General features: G+C 43.6%; 1 protein-coding gene and 1 long non-coding RNA gene across 4 annotated transcripts in view; one reads left to right on the top strand and one right to left on the bottom strand.

Annotated features, from left to right (window-relative positions):
• Positions 1-6,530, bottom strand: part of Ptger2 (prostaglandin E receptor 2) — a 14,355-nt gene extending 7,825 nt beyond the window's left edge. For 2 of the 3 annotated variants that reach the window (XM_031362249.1, XM_031362251.1), the window contains exon 1: positions 4,887-6,530. In XM_031362249.1, coding sequence (XP_031218109.1) covers positions 4,887-5,729 — 843 coding nt within the window. In that variant the 5' untranslated portion in view covers positions 5,730-6,530. Of the gene's footprint in view, positions 1-3,332; positions 4,004-4,886 lie in introns of those variants that run through there. The other variant, XM_031362250.1, reaches the window with a different exon arrangement.
• LOC116084941 lies at positions 4,630-17,244 on the top strand. Its single transcript, XR_004116323.1, has 3 exons — positions 4,630-5,138; positions 15,756-15,821; positions 17,213-17,244. It is a non-coding gene; the product is annotated as an uncharacterized LOC116084941 (long non-coding RNA).
• Positions 17,245-17,272: the final 28 nt, after the last annotated feature.

Genomic DNA, 17,272 nt, shown 5'->3' with positions numbered 1-17,272 from the left:
ATCAGTTGAAATCATTCACACAGGAATGTTCTCTTAAAAGGAAATGTGCATTTAGATGTTCCCAACAATTGTCAAACACGTCATTAATGATGTCTCAATGACAAAGGGCATTCCAGCTGTTCACTAACATTCACTTCTATATCAACTTATCAAGATAAGTTCCCTGTGGGCACCCAGAGATGAATAGGTTTCTCTTTAATCACTACCTGAGCTTCTTTTGTTTTTGTTTTTTGGGACAAGGATTCTCTGTGTAATCCTGGATGTCTTAGAACTAGTTCTGTAGAGGGGTTGACCTTGAACTCAGAGGTCCACCTACTTTTACGTCCTCCTGAGTGCTGGGTTTACAAATGTGAGCCACTACAGACTGGCTTTTTTTTTTTTTTTTAAACTTACTACCTAAACTTTTATAGTTTGTATCCTTGTAATTGGCTAATTTCATATGAGATTTCACTACCCATTTACATGACATTTTACACAAGGAATAGGAGGAACGAACAGGAAACTCCAGGATCGTTTACTTCAATGTTTTCTATAGTGTGAAGATCAAATTTCCACTAATCAGATTTACTTAGAAATTCTAGCCATGGAGAATTTGTAAAGATGAAGATATTTTTAGAGTGAGCCAATGGTAGGCTTTTGAAATTTCAGAACTGAATAAAAAGCATAAGCGCTTTATCTTAATGGCATGTGGAGAACAGTTTAAAATGATCAGAAACTAAACCCCAGTTAGCCAAGTGCTCAGAAAGTGAGTGGATGTGGGAAATGGAGACACGAGCAGAATCTGAGACAAGACTGGAGGGCTTATTGTTTCCTGTGTTCTGTTCCTTTTCTGGAAGAAAAAGAGTTTCTATTTATCACTGTGAAATGATGACAATAACTGATTGACAAGAGGAGTTTATAGTTCATACACTACTCATTTAGTGAATAAACAGTTTGGTCTGCGTTGTTGGTCTCATGCATGATTTCATACTGGGCAGTCAAAGTAATGCCATTTCCTAAACACCACATGCTTTTCTAATCACTAAAGAAATGTTTTATGGGTATCAAACAAAGTGAGGGGTAATCCCATTGCATCTTGATTTAGACTAGCATTTACCCGTGCAATCTTCTAAAATCTCAGTCCCAGGCTTGCATGTCACAGGACTGAGGGAAAATGGAACATGGTTGAAATAACATGGAGAAAAAAAGTCCCCACTGATTTATTTTTAAAGCTAATAAGTTGGTCTAAAGAGACAAGGTGGTGCAAATATTTACAATACTGTTACAATTCTCTTGTGAAAGCATGGTTGGATCTCCTCCCATGTTTCTTCCCTTGACATGAGGACTTTCTTTTAGACATTATTGCTACTAATACATAATGGTCTCAGTGCTTCAGACTTCCCATCCCAGCTCTGCTGCTCACTCACTGTAGGCCTAGAAGGAAGGTATTTGACTCATGTGCATAATAGGAGTCCTATCACGCATCTTGGAGGTTACAGAGAAAATAATGAATTGAGGTAAAATTAAACACTCAGATCCTGAGTTTTTGGGTGTAACAGTAATGAAACATGAGGCTGAACTTGACGTTATTTTAGGGCACTGGGCTTTTTTTTTTTTTTTTTCCCATTTTGAGAGTTTTATTTCCTGAATTTGGGAGACCCTAGACTGACATCCTAGAAGAAAGAAGCAATTCTACTCTGTTCATAACCTGGGATGGTTACTGCCATTAGCACTTCACTACTTGTTCTAGATTTCCTAAGTCCTAGCTTCCTCCATTGCCAGAGAGCTGCAGAACTGACAGGGGTTCCACCAGTTGTGGCCGTGAAAGCCTCTCCTTGCTGCCCAAAGGTCTGACTCACTTTCAGGAACGCAGAAAACAGTTCTTGCTATTCTGAGTGAAAAATGGGAGGAAAATGATGGGTTGCTGCTGTGTTTGAGAATCTGAGAAAAATAATTAGGTAGAGTATCTGGGCGAATATTTTACATGAATAATTTTTGCTTTATTATTGATACTATTCTGGTAGATTGAGTTAAGTAAATATGCAATTAAAATAACATTTGTTGGTTTCATTTTTTAATATGTATAGCTTCAACATATGTATCTCATATTTGTGGTGTGCATTGATTGCATGTTGATGGTGCTAAAAATATCAAGTGCCTGAATGCATTTGTGAGCCTCACCCTCCTTCTTGTACAAAGGATTCCTACTCAAGCAGGAGATCTATTGGCCACATTTTAGTGTGGCCCAAGTAGGGTCAAAGAACTTGGGAGGAAATCTGCCTTGGGGCATATGTTTGGAAATGACATAATGTGTGAACATTAGCTGTGAGTTTTGAATTGTCATATCATCCCTGAAGTAATGTATCAGAATAGCTCAGTAGTTCCTAACACTTATCATAGGATGGGAGGGAAAGATAACATACTATCAAAACAAAAGTTGACAATGAGCAAAGTTGATTTTTTATTTTTATTTTTAGGAGAGATAATGTGATGCTTCAGTTTGATACTGTGCCTCCTGGATTATCTGTAGTTTGTGTAGCTGTGATGTCATAGTGATCCCCAAGACAAGTCAGGGTGTTGGCCTTCTACTATACTCCTCATAGGATTCTCTCGCTCATTGGGAATCTCTGCCATGGGCTTTGTAGAAGCAAACCTAGATCACGGCTTGCTGATGGTGTCAATTCTAAGGGATGGTTTGGTGTAGAATCCATTTAAAACTTTCTCTGTGTGCCCCTGCCCCTACCAACCACAAAAAGAAACTGAACAGAACTTCCAATAGAGCTTGACTTCCTCATCCTTTCTAAGAGAATTTTGGTGCAAAGTCCTTTCTTTTGGCAAATCTGGGGCTATCTCCAGACTGATATTAAAAGAAGGAGGATAACAAGAAACCCCACAAAATCAACAAATCTGGGTTCACTGGGGCTCACAGCCACTGAGTGGACAACCAGCAGCTGGTATGAAGCTGACCTAGGTCCTACACGTATATGTTACTCTTGTGTTGCTTGGTTTCCTTGTGGGACTCCCAATAGTGGAGTAGAGGCTCTCTCTGACTCTGCCTGCTTTTGGGACCCCTCTCCTCCTGGGTTGCCTCATCTAGCCTTAATACAAGGGAAGGTGTTTATATTCTCACTATATCTTGATATGTATACTACATTGTTGATATCCATGGGGGAGGCCTGTTTTTTTCTGAAGAGAAACAGAGGAAGAATGGTTGAGAGGGAGGGATAAAGGGGAGGTGGGGGAAGGAACTGGGAGCAGAGGAGGGAGGGGAAACTGCAGTAGGGATTTAAGAGGGGGGTATATATGGCAGCAACTGATCCTTCATGATTAAAAGCAACACTTATAAGAACACAGGGGATCACAGCTTTTATTTTTTAAAATATAGTTTACCAAGTTTTCCAGTTGAAGAGGAGTCATTTTTCTGCCCACCAGCCTCTTTTCAGTGGATAAGGAATGGAGAAACAATCCTTTTTGTAAGTGTTTAGGCCAGCATGGAGCCCATTCTCAGGCTACATAAGTAGGTCCTGGTATTTTTATACATTTTCTCCCAAATAACAGATAAAATTCTTAGAGCAGACATCCTAGTTCCCAGCAGCCTAAGACAGACACATTGTAGAATGGTTGGAGTCTTGTTTAGTGAGACTAGAAGTGCTTCTATTTATAGATAATGGTCAGCATACTATCTCCACCTCCAAAAGCTAACATGGCCCCAAACATAAAACCCTCTACCCATAACACAAAAGCGCAGGAGCCACATTCTTTTTAAAATCACAACATTCCACAACACAAACTCTCCTTCTAGAGTATCTACGGAGATGTCAGCTCCCACAGTCCAATTCATTACTTAAGAGGGCAGTGTGACCAGCTCCATCTCATTCCCCACTAAGTATAACTTACCAGTTCAGACCATCTGCTGTGACAGAAGAGAGGGACAAGTGTGAGGGCAATGGGGAGCAGAGCACAGAAAACACAGTTGAGAAGGGGAGTCCCTTGGGACGGGGTTCTTATCTGCATCCCTTTCTCCCTGAGGATGAATAGATGTCATTAATCAGAAGCATCCATGAGAAACAGAAAAGAGCTATGTCTACAGCTTCTACAAGTCAGATCTTTGACTAGCCAGTGTCCATCCCATCTTTCCCAAATCCTCCTTCTATAGCTCTTCATGAGAGACCAGAAGGCTCCAACTTTGGCTCTGCATCCACATTAAGCATTAGCATTAAGCATAAGCATCAGCATTTATTTCAGAACCTACTGTCAATGTTGCCTTTAACTGGGAAACACACGTTTCCATCCTGGCCCTGCCTCAGTTCCCCAGGCAGCCCGTTTCCTCTTCTCCGGGACGTTCCAGCTGTTACTGCGTTTACCTTTGTGCTCACGGAGTGCACAGCTAACAGAACTAGGAGCATCTATGTGTGCTCCTGACAGTGACATCAAGAGACTATTTTGTAACTTAATGTTCCTAAAGTCAAATGAAAGAGGCTGTAAACTTCTACACCAAAGACGCTCTGAAGGCTGTAAGTTGACAACTACACTTTACCCAGGAGAAATGAAAGCACCAAGGGACGGGGCCTCAAGCAGAGCAAAGTGGGCCCCAGTGGTCAGATTGTAACACAGACAACAGTCCTATCTTGGAGGGACTCCCTCCTCTTCCGTTACCAACCCAGAGAAGAGACCAAGTAGAAGGTTCTTAGAAATGCTAAGGTAGCAACATTCATATGTGAAGAGAGGAGGAGGAAAGAAGGAAGTTGATAAGGTGAAAAGAAAAGGGGAAGGCAATAGACCTTAGCCAATTAGGACATTTCCCACCAAGGCAAGTTGTTGGTGAATGCCTCGGGGTGGAAAGGGTGGAGTGAGAGGAGCTTGAGCAGGCTGCTGGCTGCTGGACTGTGGAAATAAATGTGACTTACTGTGAAAGGCAAGGAGCATATGGCGAAGGTGATGGTCATAATGGCTAGGAGAATGAGGTGGTCCGTCTCCTCTGCCATTGAAGTCCTTTCTCCTCTCCTGCGAGATCCAGGGCCTCTTAGGCTATTGCTAGACAATCCGCAGCGGCTTCTTCTGCTCCGATGGTGCATGCGAATGAGGTTGAGGATAACGCTGATGTTGCAGGCAAGCACAGCCACGATGAGCAGCAGGAGCATGGTGGCGTACAGCTGAAGGTATGCAGTCCTCTCGTGCCGGATAAAACACCACGTCCCAGGACAGTACTGGATGTACTCCCCATAGTTGAGCAGCGGCAGGGAACAGAAGAGCAAAGAGACCCCGTAGATGACAGGCAGCACCGCCAGACCCCCGCGGCGCGCTAAGTGGCGTCTGTAGAAGTAGGGGTGTCCGATGGAGAGGTAGCGTTCCAGGGCCATGGCAAAGAGCATGAGCATCGTGGCCAGACTAAAGAAGGTCATAGTGAAAGCGAAATAGGTACACGCGCGGCTTTCGGGAGCCAGGGCCACCAGGGTCTGGTTTCTCGAATAAGAAGCCAGCACCACCGGGCTGATGAGGCAGGTCCCCAGCAAGTCGGTGAACACCAGTTCCGTTACCAACACGTGGAACAAGGAGATAGAGGTCCTGCTGCCGGCGCTACACCCGGTGTCCCCACGCCAGCGGCGCGCCAACAGTGCCAGTGCGATGAGGTTCCCCAGGACCCCGGCCGAGAACATCACCGAGCTGATGGCTGGGCTTTCCCCGGAATCGAGCCACTGACGACTCTTGCAGTCCTCCATTGGCTTGGAGTCGTTAAGATCATTGTCCATGGTGGAGGGCGTGGAGGAGAGATAGTATCTTCTCCAGGCAGGTACCAGACAGTAGGAGGGTCTGACGGCCCCAGTGCTCCAAGACAGAGCAGGGAAAAGGGGAGGGACCGAAATCCAGGAGCTCCCTTCCGGGCCCCCGACTCGCACCAAGGCAGACTTGTTTGGGTCTCCTGCCTGTGCGCACAGTGGCCCCTTCCCTACAATATCCGGTCACTCTCGATGCTCCTGTGCCTCACCTGCCCTAGCCAGGGCTGCTTGCCAGAGCATAGAGAAGCAGCGGCTCTCTCCAGCGCCTTCCAGGGGCAAGTCCAGTAGTAGCATCCAGGCAAGCAATTTTGGTTTCTTGCGAACTGCTGCGGAGGGGCCGGCAGGGCAGAGTCACACTGACTAGGCTCTGGAAGGGGCCTGGGACTGTCCCAGCCCTCACCCTAAGCTGGCCCACAAGGTCTTCCTTCGCTCGGGGTACATGGTTTGGAAGTTGCAATGCCTCTGACTTCAGCTCTGAAGCCTTTAGCCCTAGAAGGCTGGGAACCAGCACAGTTTAATAAGACCAGGGTAACAGGAACTCACCAAACTGAGATTAAGAGAGTCCAGCCCTCTGAGATGTGGAGGACAGAGGCACAAAGACTTTAAGGCAACTTGAAGTAAGAATATGAGAGAGATTGTTGTTTTCCTTAAAAAAGAAAACAAACAAACAAACAAAAAACAGAAAGATACCCAACAAAGGTGGGACAAAAACTGGAAGGAACTGAAAAGCAAGTCAATCCAAGAAATGGAACCATGCACGCCACCGAGGGGCCTCTGTCTTCCTATAACAAATAGCGACTTGCTTAAGCAATTCTAACAAAACAAAACAGGAACCGTTCTTGTAACCCTCTAGAGTCATGTTTGTGGCCCCAGATGGAAAACGGCCTCACTTAAGTATTCTCTGCTGAAGCTCAGTCTTGAAGAAACTGTTGATACGTTGTTCCCATTGGACTCCCCACAGTCAGTTAACCATGAGGGTCCATCGGAAGGGTTTATTCCACGAATGTGCTGGTAATTGGCCAGTTTCACAATGGACTGACACGAATAGTTGTTTATCATCAGTTGTTATAGTTACAGAGTAGTAAAAATGCGGCAGTGTTTCTAAGTCCAGCCTGACAGACAATGTAGGCAATGGTATACTACTAGAAAAAGTGTACTTCATGCAGGAAAAGAGAGTGTGCTGAGAAAGAAAGGTTTGCACAGGAGTCTGGTAAAAAGAAAAAGCAATGGGAAGATTATTAATGGAATACACCTCGATTCTTGTGCCTTAGCTCACCATGCTTCTGGCCTGGGGACTGGAGAGCAGAGGGGCTTTCTAACAAAATGAAGGAAGCAGAATCCATTTGGGAGATCTACAGGATCATTTCCCACAGCTGGAGCTGTCTACTCCATTGCTAAGCTTTGTGGAGCATAGATGGAGTGGGTGTCAAACTCCTCTCGTTTTCCTTCAGGCTGTAAACTGCAGGCCAGTAGCATCCTCAACACAGCCACCCCAAGCGGACTCTCCCATGTCCATCTTGTGCCATCTCGTCCCACGTGGTTGTGGAATGAGACGAATGGGCAGGACTCTGATGCTATTTCCACTCTGTTTACTTTCCAAATGCTTTTATACCCTTTCTGGTCTCATGATCTCCTTCTAACAAAAGCCCCTTGTGGCGCTATTTCTATATAATTGTCTCTAGCTCTTCACTACATGAGTGGCATGACTCTGGTGACTTTAATGGATACCAGAGAAAATTTGAGATCCTCATCCCAACCTCCTCTGCCTTTATCTGCTAGTCTCTACCCCATCTCAGTAGTACACTGCACTGTGAGAGGATTCTCACAGAGGTATGTGGTCAATCTAGTTTCTGATTACTAAGCTCTGTCCACATCCCTTGCTCAACAACAGCCCCTCAGACCCTAGGGTATGCACTCCCTGCATGTGAGACAATCTTGGGAATCCTGGGGAGAGAAGCCACTACGAAACCCCAGGCAAACATTTAAGCAAGGGAAGTCTACAGGACAGGTGGCTTTGGGTCTCCGTGAGTAATCCCTACTTAAAGGTGGATTTGTCACAAGAAAAAGACCAGAGCTAGTTCTCCAATTCTTAGGAGCTCATATCTTACCAATTATTCTTCTGGGCTGCATGCTTTCAGTCTCCACACATTCAAATTACCAATTTTTGTTTGTTTGTATCTAGTAGTTGGACAGAAAGAGAGCAGTTCTACTGTGATCCATGTTTCAGAAGTCTCACTGGATGGTTAATTCTCCATCTTTACTTCCTCAGTTAGACCATCAGGTTGGTTCAGTAAATTGAATCCTCGTCTTTAGTTTGAAAGTGACTTCTTCCCATTTCTAATTGTAGCGTCAGCATCTCAGTACAAGTTCAGTTTATCCAGCATCTAGGATTTCTTAACAGAAAATAGATTAACGCCCTCAGTTTTAGAATTGAGACATACAGCTTTGTTAATTTTCAGTTCCTGTTCATGAGGCCGTTGTGTTTGGGGAAGACCATGTGATTAGTAATTGTGTGTCAACTTGGTCAGGCATGGGATGCCCAGGAGCTGACTAAACACTATGTCTGACTATATCTGGGAGGGTGTTCTAAAAAGCTTAGCATCCACATTGCTGGGCTGACTAAAGCACATAACTGCTCCAGTGTGGGTGGGCCCCATCTGGTCTGTAGCTGGCTGAATAGAACTAGAAATGAAAGTGAAGGTTGATTCCCAGCTTGGTTTGGGGCATTGATCTGCCATTGGCATTCCTGATTCTCTGGCTTTCAGGCTGACTAGAATCTCAATTATTCACTCTTCAGTTTTTAGACCTCTTCGAAACATAACACTGCCGTTACAGGTAGACACACATAGAGAGCCACATGTAAATCAAGGGCTGGCATACAGACTGAGAAAGTTGTTGCTAGGCAGTTTTGTCATTTGAGTGTGAAGTACACTATTGATAAAAACATTGTGTATCATATGACTGTGTGTATACAGAACACACACAAAGAAAGACATATAAAATTGGTCCTATTTCTTTGAAGATCTCTGACTAATACATATTACTTGAAATCTAAAATTCATATTTTCCTCTATGGATCTGTAACTCAGGGGCTTTAGAAGGCAAGCTACTTATTGTAGGTCATTCCTCAAAGGAAGGCAAAGATAAATGTGAAGGAAAGGAGAATTATGTGGAGGAAGCTAAAGTCGGGTCTTGCATATTTCTATTTGCAGGAGTTACATCTTTCAAAACACTCAATCATTACTTCTTGATATCTATGTATGTCTAAATAATTTTGTCAAAGAGAGTTCTGAGAACACCATCTGTGCCCTGTAGTAAAGCAGACAAGGCTCACACATTCACTGTAACAAACAGAAGTCACTGAAAACTGGAGATTAGATTTAAAGGATGGCTTTGGTGACAATCTACAGAGTCCTGGGAAGTCTCTAGGTGTTCTGCTGATGGACGCTTGCTATATCCTCCAGCCCTGCCAGCCCCAGCCTTTGGCTTTGTGTAGCAAGGCTCTTCCTCTTGAAGGTGTCAGTTGCTTTGTATGCTAGATTCAGCCAGAGAAACAGGTCCACTGTTAGAAATAAATAATGCAGATTTTATTATTATAAGCCTTGCATTGTCCAATCCCTAGCCAGTAGCCACTTGACAGTTTAGATCTAAGTTATTAAAGGAAAATATGCAGTGTCTCTAGGAACATTTAGTCAGTCTAAGTACATTTCCAGCCATTAGTGACTCCCCTCTGAAGAAGCTCATATGTGAATTATTTTTCTCATTGCAGAAGTTAGAGTCCTTTAGGCCATACATCCGTGGTTCCACTTTCCTAACGCTGTGGCCATTTAATTTAATTCCTCATGGTGTGGTGACCTCCAACCATAAAATTATTTCTTTGCTACTTTGTAAATGTTATGTTCCTACTGCTATGAATTGTAATGTAAATATCTGATATGAAACCCCCAAAGGGGCCATGACCCACAGATTAAGACCCACTATCTACATGATGTGGGGATTGGTGGAGGAGACTACAGTCTTTGTCACTATCCTTGGTTCTTGTTTTGAGCCTTAACTTCATGAAGGACCTGCTAGAAACACAGTCAGAGAAGAACTCTGGTCATAGAGGATAGCAAGAACACATCAGAACCATGAAGGTAGCCTAGAACTCATGAAGGACTGAATGAAGCCTTTGAGGACACACTGGATGTGCATGTGTCTTAGCACCCCCAGCCTTAGTGGCATCAGTATTCTGCAGACTTAATGGTCTAAGAATATACTTGGCTAGAGATTTGAAGAAAACATTGGTGTAGACTGAGGAGCTTCTAGTCCAGATAATGTCCTATTCAGAGGGATAAGCCAGCAGATCAGGGGGAGTGTGGGAGAGCCACTAGCATGCCCAGAGACTTGCATTTTGTCTTTAGAGTGGGGATAGCATGACGCTGCTTCTCTACTGCCTTTCAGATGGCGTGCAACATGTCACTAGCCTTACCGTGCAAGAATTCTGGATGATATTTTCTGTTTGGCTGGAAGACACAGGCAAAGCTTACTATTCAGCTCCTTCAAGGGTTCAGGCTCCCATCTGCAGTGAAGGCAGGGCAAGAGGAGAAAGACAGCTCCTGTCAGTAAGCACTTGTTGGCATCCACAATAGTGTCTGGGTTGGGTAACTGTATATGGGATGGATCCCTAGGTGGGACAATCACTAGATGGCCTTTTCTTCAGTTTCTGCTCCAAACTTTGTCTCTATATTTCCTATCATGGGTATTGTGATCCCCCTTCTAAGAAGGACGGAAGTATCTACACTTTGGTCTTCTTCTTGAGTTTCATGTGGTCTGTGAATTGTATCTTGGGTATCCCGAACTTCTGGACCAATATCCACTTATCAGTGAGTACATGCCATGTGTGTTCTTTTGGGATTGGGTTACTTCACTTAGGATGATATCCTTCAGATCCATCCATTTGCCTAAGAATTTCATGAATTCATCATTTTTAATAGCTGAGTAGTACTCCATTGTGTAAATGTACCACAATTTCTGTATCCATTCCTCTGTTGAAGGACATCTGGGTTCTTCCAGTTTCTGGCTATTATAAATAAGGCTGCTACGAACATAGTGGAGCATGTGTCCTTATTACATGTTGGAGTATCTTCTGGTTATACGCCCAGAAGTGGTATAGCTGGGTCCTCAGGTAGTACTATGTCAGTACCTGACTAATACAGAAGTAGATGCTCACAACCATCCAGTGGACTGAGCACAAAGTCTCCAATGGAGGAGCTAGAGAAAGAACCCAAGAAGCTGAAGGGGTTTGTAGCCCCATAGGAGGAACAACAATATGAACCAATCAGTACTCCCAGAGCTCCCAGAGGATGGCCTTGTGGGATATCAATGAGAGGAGAGGCCCTTGGTTTCATGAAGGCTTGATATCTCAGTGTAGGAGAATGCCAGGACAGGGAAGTGGAATAAGGTGGGTTAGTGAGCAGGGAGAGGGGGGACTGGATAGGGGGGATTTTCGGAGGGGATAAAACTTGCAATGTAAATAAAGAAGATATCTAATTTAAAAAAAAGTGGGAGAGGGCGGGTTGGTGAGCAGGGGGAGGGGGGAGGGAATAGGGTTAATTTTTTCAGAGGGGAAACCAGGAAAGGGGAGAACATTTGAAATGTAAATAAAGAAAATATCTAATAGAAAAATACCAATGTTAAAAAAAAGAGAGAGAGGGGAACAAAGAGGAGAACAGCATTCCTGAGTCTTTGCTCCTCCCTAGTCTGCTTTCTCATTAGAAAAACAAAAGGCTTGCCCGAACATGGAGGCTGGCAAAGGAGGAGGTAGGAACAGCTTCTGAATTAGTCAAAAGCATTTAAAAATATCTAGTGAGAGTTCTCATTTGAAGTTCGTGGTACATTCACTTTCTAGTTTGAAAACTTGTATTTGAGGAGTGAATTTAACCTCCCAACTTCCTTAAAAAAATGTATCTTAAGAAAACCAAATAGGTCCAAATGATGAATGTTCTTACTGTATAGAAGACTGTTAATTAAGAATATAGAAGGCAAGACAGAAAAAAAAAATACACATTCTGTAATTCCTATTAAAATTAACAATTTAGTTACTATATTGAATTGCAACTAAAATGTCTAAGTACTTGGTTGTTGGGAACTAGAAACTCACATAAGACCAAAAGTAACACTACAGAGATTGCTTACCTGTGACTGATGGTAAAAGAGGGGCTAAAAGTTCAGTGAAAAGCTCAAGCTGGACCAACAAGATCATCAGGTAAAGGGTCTTGCCACCAAGCCTAATGACTTTGAGTTTGATCTCTGGAATCATGTGCTCAAAGAGAGAAGTGACTCCCAAAAGCTGTCCCCTGACTGCCACATAATGCACAGTAGCATTCATGTGCACACACACACACACACACACACACACACACACACACACACACGTGTGAATAAACCCAATGTATTTTGTAAAGGTCCAAACTGACATTGCCCAAGAGGGTAATCTTAGCATCCAATCATTATTTATTTTCCCTGATGTGAACAAAAAAGCAACAGGAATTACAGCTTCTGGTTCATTCCAGATGGAAGACATAACTGGAAATTACAGCTTCTTTTACATCAGATTAAATGAGATCAAGTGGAGCAGGATGAAAAGCAGAAGCAGGCCAAGCAGGGGCAGGGGCAGGGGCAGAAGCAGGGGCAGGGGCAGAAGCAGGGGCAGGGGCAGGGGCAGGGGCAACTGGATGAACCTTCAGCAAGCTAGTGTGCTTCTAAGAAGGTGGGTCCTGAAGCAAAGCAAAGTCTGGAACCAGGTTATGGTCTGAACAAATGGGCCATAAAATGACCTTTTGAGAATGAGATGCAGACCAGAATTTTAACAGGTGGAATGTGTGGAAGGTTAGAGAAGCCTGAGTGAAGCAAGTTGGTAACAAAACATTGTCACACTTCGCTGACACCTCACTCTCCAGGAGGAGCTGAGTCAAGGTGTCTATGGCAGTAATTTCTCACTCACCATAGTGAATAGCATATTGCCGCTATATCATTGGATTCCACTTGGTTTTAAACAACTTCGATTTCTTTAGGATGCAGACATCTTATTTATTTATCAGTTACTATTTAGGTATATAATTTTATGGAGATTTTGTCTGCATGCATACCACATGCATACCTGACGCCTTACAGAGTCAAAGAGGGTGTCAGATTCCCTGGGACTGGAATTACAGAGGGTTGTGAATGCCATGTGAATGCTGTAATTGAACTTTGGTCCTCTGGTAGAGCAGCCAATGCTCTCAACCACTGAGCCATCACCCCAGCTTTGTCATCTTTAGGATAATGATAAAAAACAATTGTAACAATCAGCAGTGATGCTACTAGGCTGAGTGGGTAAGGCAGATGGAAGACGAGGGCAGGAAGGGGAGGAGAGTGCAGCAGCTGTCTCAGGGCAAGACTCCGAAGCTAAAGTACTGGAAAGCATCCTTTCATCCATCCACCAGACTATGGAAAAACAAGCTTCCTGGGTTCCCCAAACATGAGTTTGATGTGTCATTTCCACATCTAGATTCTAGGATGAAGAGTCATACTCAGCAAACCCCTGCCGGTGAGTCCAGAGAGTTCTAGGAGGGTCTGCAAAGATCTTCCCAGTACAGGACCAATACCTCTGAGGCTTTCTCATGCTCTTCCCACTCCTGCTTAGTCACCTTGATCATTGCTTGGGCCCTTGAAAACAGAAGAAATAAAAAGTTCTCAGTAAGCTGCAGCTTTTTATTTTGCTTCTGACTCTAAGTAGCTTAGTGCAAAAGTGGGTTATAGGAAAGAGGTTTTGCAGCTGAATTTTGGATCTTAGAATCAAATCCAAAACAAAACAAAACAAACAAAAAAAAAACAACAACAAAAAAAAACTGGGTGAGCCAGATGGAACTTGAAGACTGTCCAAAGCTACATCCCATTACATCCCATTTCCCTTTGCAATTGCAAGAGCAGGAGAGACTGATTTCTGAGTTGTGCTGTTTTGTATTGTGCTGGGCTCTGTAATGAGAAACCACAGGGCCTCACTTTGTAGCCTTAAACGCCAGGCTCTCCTGTCTCAGTACCTGAAGTGTCAGCAGGGCAGGTGGGTGCTGCCACAGTGCTAGGAGGAACATGAAGATTTCTGTGTACTGTTATCTGCTTCATGGGCTGAGGCTGAGCCTAGGAGTTTCCATGGCAGTAGCATCTTCCAAGGCTTTTCCTCCGCAGCTCCGAAATCTTGACCCCTGGGGAGATGTCTGGAGAGGTCCACTTTCAATATTCCAGGGCTTGGGCTCCCTCTAGAGGAGGAACTTCAAAACTTTCAAAGCTTCATTTGGAAATGACAAGAACAATCTGATTTTACCTAGATGTAAAAACTTAAAGCTCAGAGGCACCACTTGTACATTTCTCTTCAGAAGCATCCTTTGTGGGCTCTTGCTCTGAAGCACCTATGAAATGGGCACAGCCACTGTCTTTGCTCCTGTTCAAGTCCTTTCTGTATAGTAAGTAACACAGGAAAAATCATTTCCAGTTTCTGAACTGCAGTCAACTGCAGGTGTTGCTCCCAGTGTGGGACACCTAGATTCCCTCCAATTCTTAGGAATCGCATACTTAACATTTGTATGCTTGTAGCGCTGCTCATCTTTGGCCCTTCCTTCTTCATCCCTCCACCTTTTCTTTCCATTTGCCTACACTAGACAAGTGCTCTGCCATCGGGCTATCACCCCCTCCCCCCATTTGAGTTTCTTTTCATAGGACTAAATTTGACCTGTGCAATTACCAACTCTTAGCCTGTGATAGCCACTGAGATGACAACTTGTTTCTATGTCACTTTCTAACTTCTGACTCATGCTTTGCCTTTTCTTTGAGGCCTGAGTGTATGGGACGAGATTTCTGATTAGAATCCTCACCTTTGTATAGCTCTGATCCCTGAGCTTGTGGTCCCTGAAGAATAAAATAAAAACCAGGTTCCAAAGACTCTCAAAGAGAGGAAATGAAATCCATAAACTCTGGAAAATGTTTAACAACTCAAAGTCAAATTATTTCAAAACTATGTCGGCCCTCTAAATTATCTGAGCATCTTCAAGACAGAAAGCACCCAGTGCTAGGCAGATGTGCTGAAATTTGAGCTTTTAATCCCGTTTCAGATGAACACAATGTGGATCAGGAGGCAGAGGCAGAAGGAGCTCTAGATTGTGTTAAGCTTGGGCTGTGTATTGAACGTCTTTCTCAATAGAACAGCCACAAGAAAAAAGAAACTATATAGAAAGGACTTGAACAGCAGTTTTCTACTTCCATATCAAGATTGGACTTTTCAGCTGTTCCTACCCAATGTTCTTGCTCTAAAACTCTGAAACTGTAAGTCCCCAATTAAATATGTTGTTCTTTATGTTGCCTTGGTCGCCTGTCGTATTACAGCAATAGAAAAGTAACCAAGACAGCTTAAAATGGCAGCATTTGGTAACAGGTATACTGGATTGTGCAACTTTTAATTTTGTCTCCTGTTTCCAGTAAGGCTCCTGGTACATCCTAAGTATGAAACCATCAAGATATGTTATATGCTTGACTGAAAAGATGCTTCTCATTTTCTTGATGGTGCTTAGTTACTCTTCTTAGTCTTAGTATTCTGGTAATAGAAATAACAACAAAAATGAAGTCTTTTGATTTTCCAGATTTTTTTCCAGGACACAGTAAATACTAGAAACCTTCATTGTGATGATTTTCAAGACTTGACTGATTTCTGAACCCTTGGTTTTCTCAAATACTGGTATGTTCCCCTTGTCAACAACAGATAGGATCTGCTGATTCCTTTAACTAAGTTAGGCAATTGTGAAAGGCAGGAAGAGGACCCCCAAACACCCAACCTCAATTAGCTGTGAACTTAGAATGGCTCCACCTGGAGGCCATTCTGGGAAGAGAAAGCCATCCATTCCAGGCATTCAAATGAGAGGAAGTGATTGGCCTCATCCAGAGACCAGACTCACCAGAGCTTAAGTTTGCATTTCTGATCATTTCCAGGTAATGAAGCTACTGTTGCTTGTCCAGGCCACCCTTTCAGAAGTGTTGGTCTAGCATGCTTGGCTGGTAAGTGTGGGGGTTGTTCAGGTTTTGGTCTTTATGGAGTTTCTACTTTCCTGAAGGTTTAGGAATACATGGCAAGTAGGCTTGAGACAAAATAAATAACTTGTCTCAAAGTTTACATGGTGTCTTAGTCAGGGCTTCTATTCCTGCACAAACATCATGACCAAGAAGCAAGTTGGGGAGGAAAGGGTTTATTTAGCTTACTTCCACATTGCTGTTGATCACCAAAGGAAGTCAGGACTGGAACTCAAGCAGGTCAGGAAGCAGGAACTGATGCAGAGGCCATGGAGAGATGTTTCTTACTGGTTTGCTTCCCCTGGCTTGCTCAGCCTGCTCTCTTATAGAACCCAAGACTTCCAGCCCAGCTGGATCTCATGGAGGCACTTCCCCAACTGAAGCTCCCTTCTCTGTGATAACTCCAGCCTTTGTCAAGTTGACACACAAAACCAGCCAGTACACATGGTATTTGTTGATAGTCAGATTTACAGCACTTGGAAACACCTGGGAGACACACCTCTAGGCACACGCCATGCTGTGATGTATTTACTCCTGGGTCTATCCTATAGCCACATAGTGACTTTCAACCACTAAAATGCAAATGACTTGAATTCTGCTGTGCCTAACATTAGGTTTTGTTGACATTAAAAAAAAAAAATAGAACCTTTGACTCATTTTTATCTTTGAGTGGAGTCTTACATCTAGCCTTCTCTGGGCCTGCACTTATAGAGTCTCTGTGTCCCCTTTTAAGTACATAACTACCCCTCCCTCTTATTCAGTGGGTTCCATAGCAGGAGAATCCAGGGCCAGGCTCTTTATAGATTCATTAGTTCCTTATCTTGTGTAGTACAGAGACTGTAACACTGCACCATTCTCATGCTCTCTGGTGCCCCTGCCTGCTCCATTCACAGTCTTCATTCCAGTGTGAGCCCCCAACTCCATTCACCAGATTGCCTTCACTTCAAGGCCTCCAGTTACCAGCAGGCAGGGCCTCCCAGAACTCTAGTGCCTATTGCTGGCCCAACCATTACTTCATAGTGTGAAAACTGCCACTCTTTCAACCCCTTCTCTGTGAGGTTTTGGTCATAATCCCACACTTGGGATTAAGCCTGTTGCCCTCCTTCATGCCTGCCTGCCTCTGCACATTCTGATCCTCCAGACCCAAAGCTCGCCCTGAGTGCCTTTTTCTCTTATTTTCTTAGTTCAGTTCTAGACACCTTTTCAAATATACTTTCATGTAAAAGAAATACTTACCATCATTTCAAATCTTAGAAAAAGTAAAGAATTATGGGATAATGCCCGTGGACAAGAGCAACTATGATTCATGCTTTCTTTGATTTATTTTTGTGTGCGTACATATTTATTAGTCACTCCTAATTTTTTGTGTGCGTATGTAGGATGCCGTCCCGCAGCTCCTACTTGCGTGGGGTTCCACGAACCGAGGATTTGGAGACCTG

The sequence above is a fragment of the Mastomys coucha genome, unplaced genomic scaffold, assembly GCF_008632895.1.
Source record: "Mastomys coucha isolate ucsf_1 unplaced genomic scaffold, UCSF_Mcou_1 pScaffold9, whole genome shotgun sequence".
NCBI lineage: Eukaryota > Metazoa > Chordata > Mammalia > Rodentia > Muridae > Mastomys > Mastomys coucha.
This window is presented reverse-complemented; position numbering and strand designations above follow the sequence as displayed.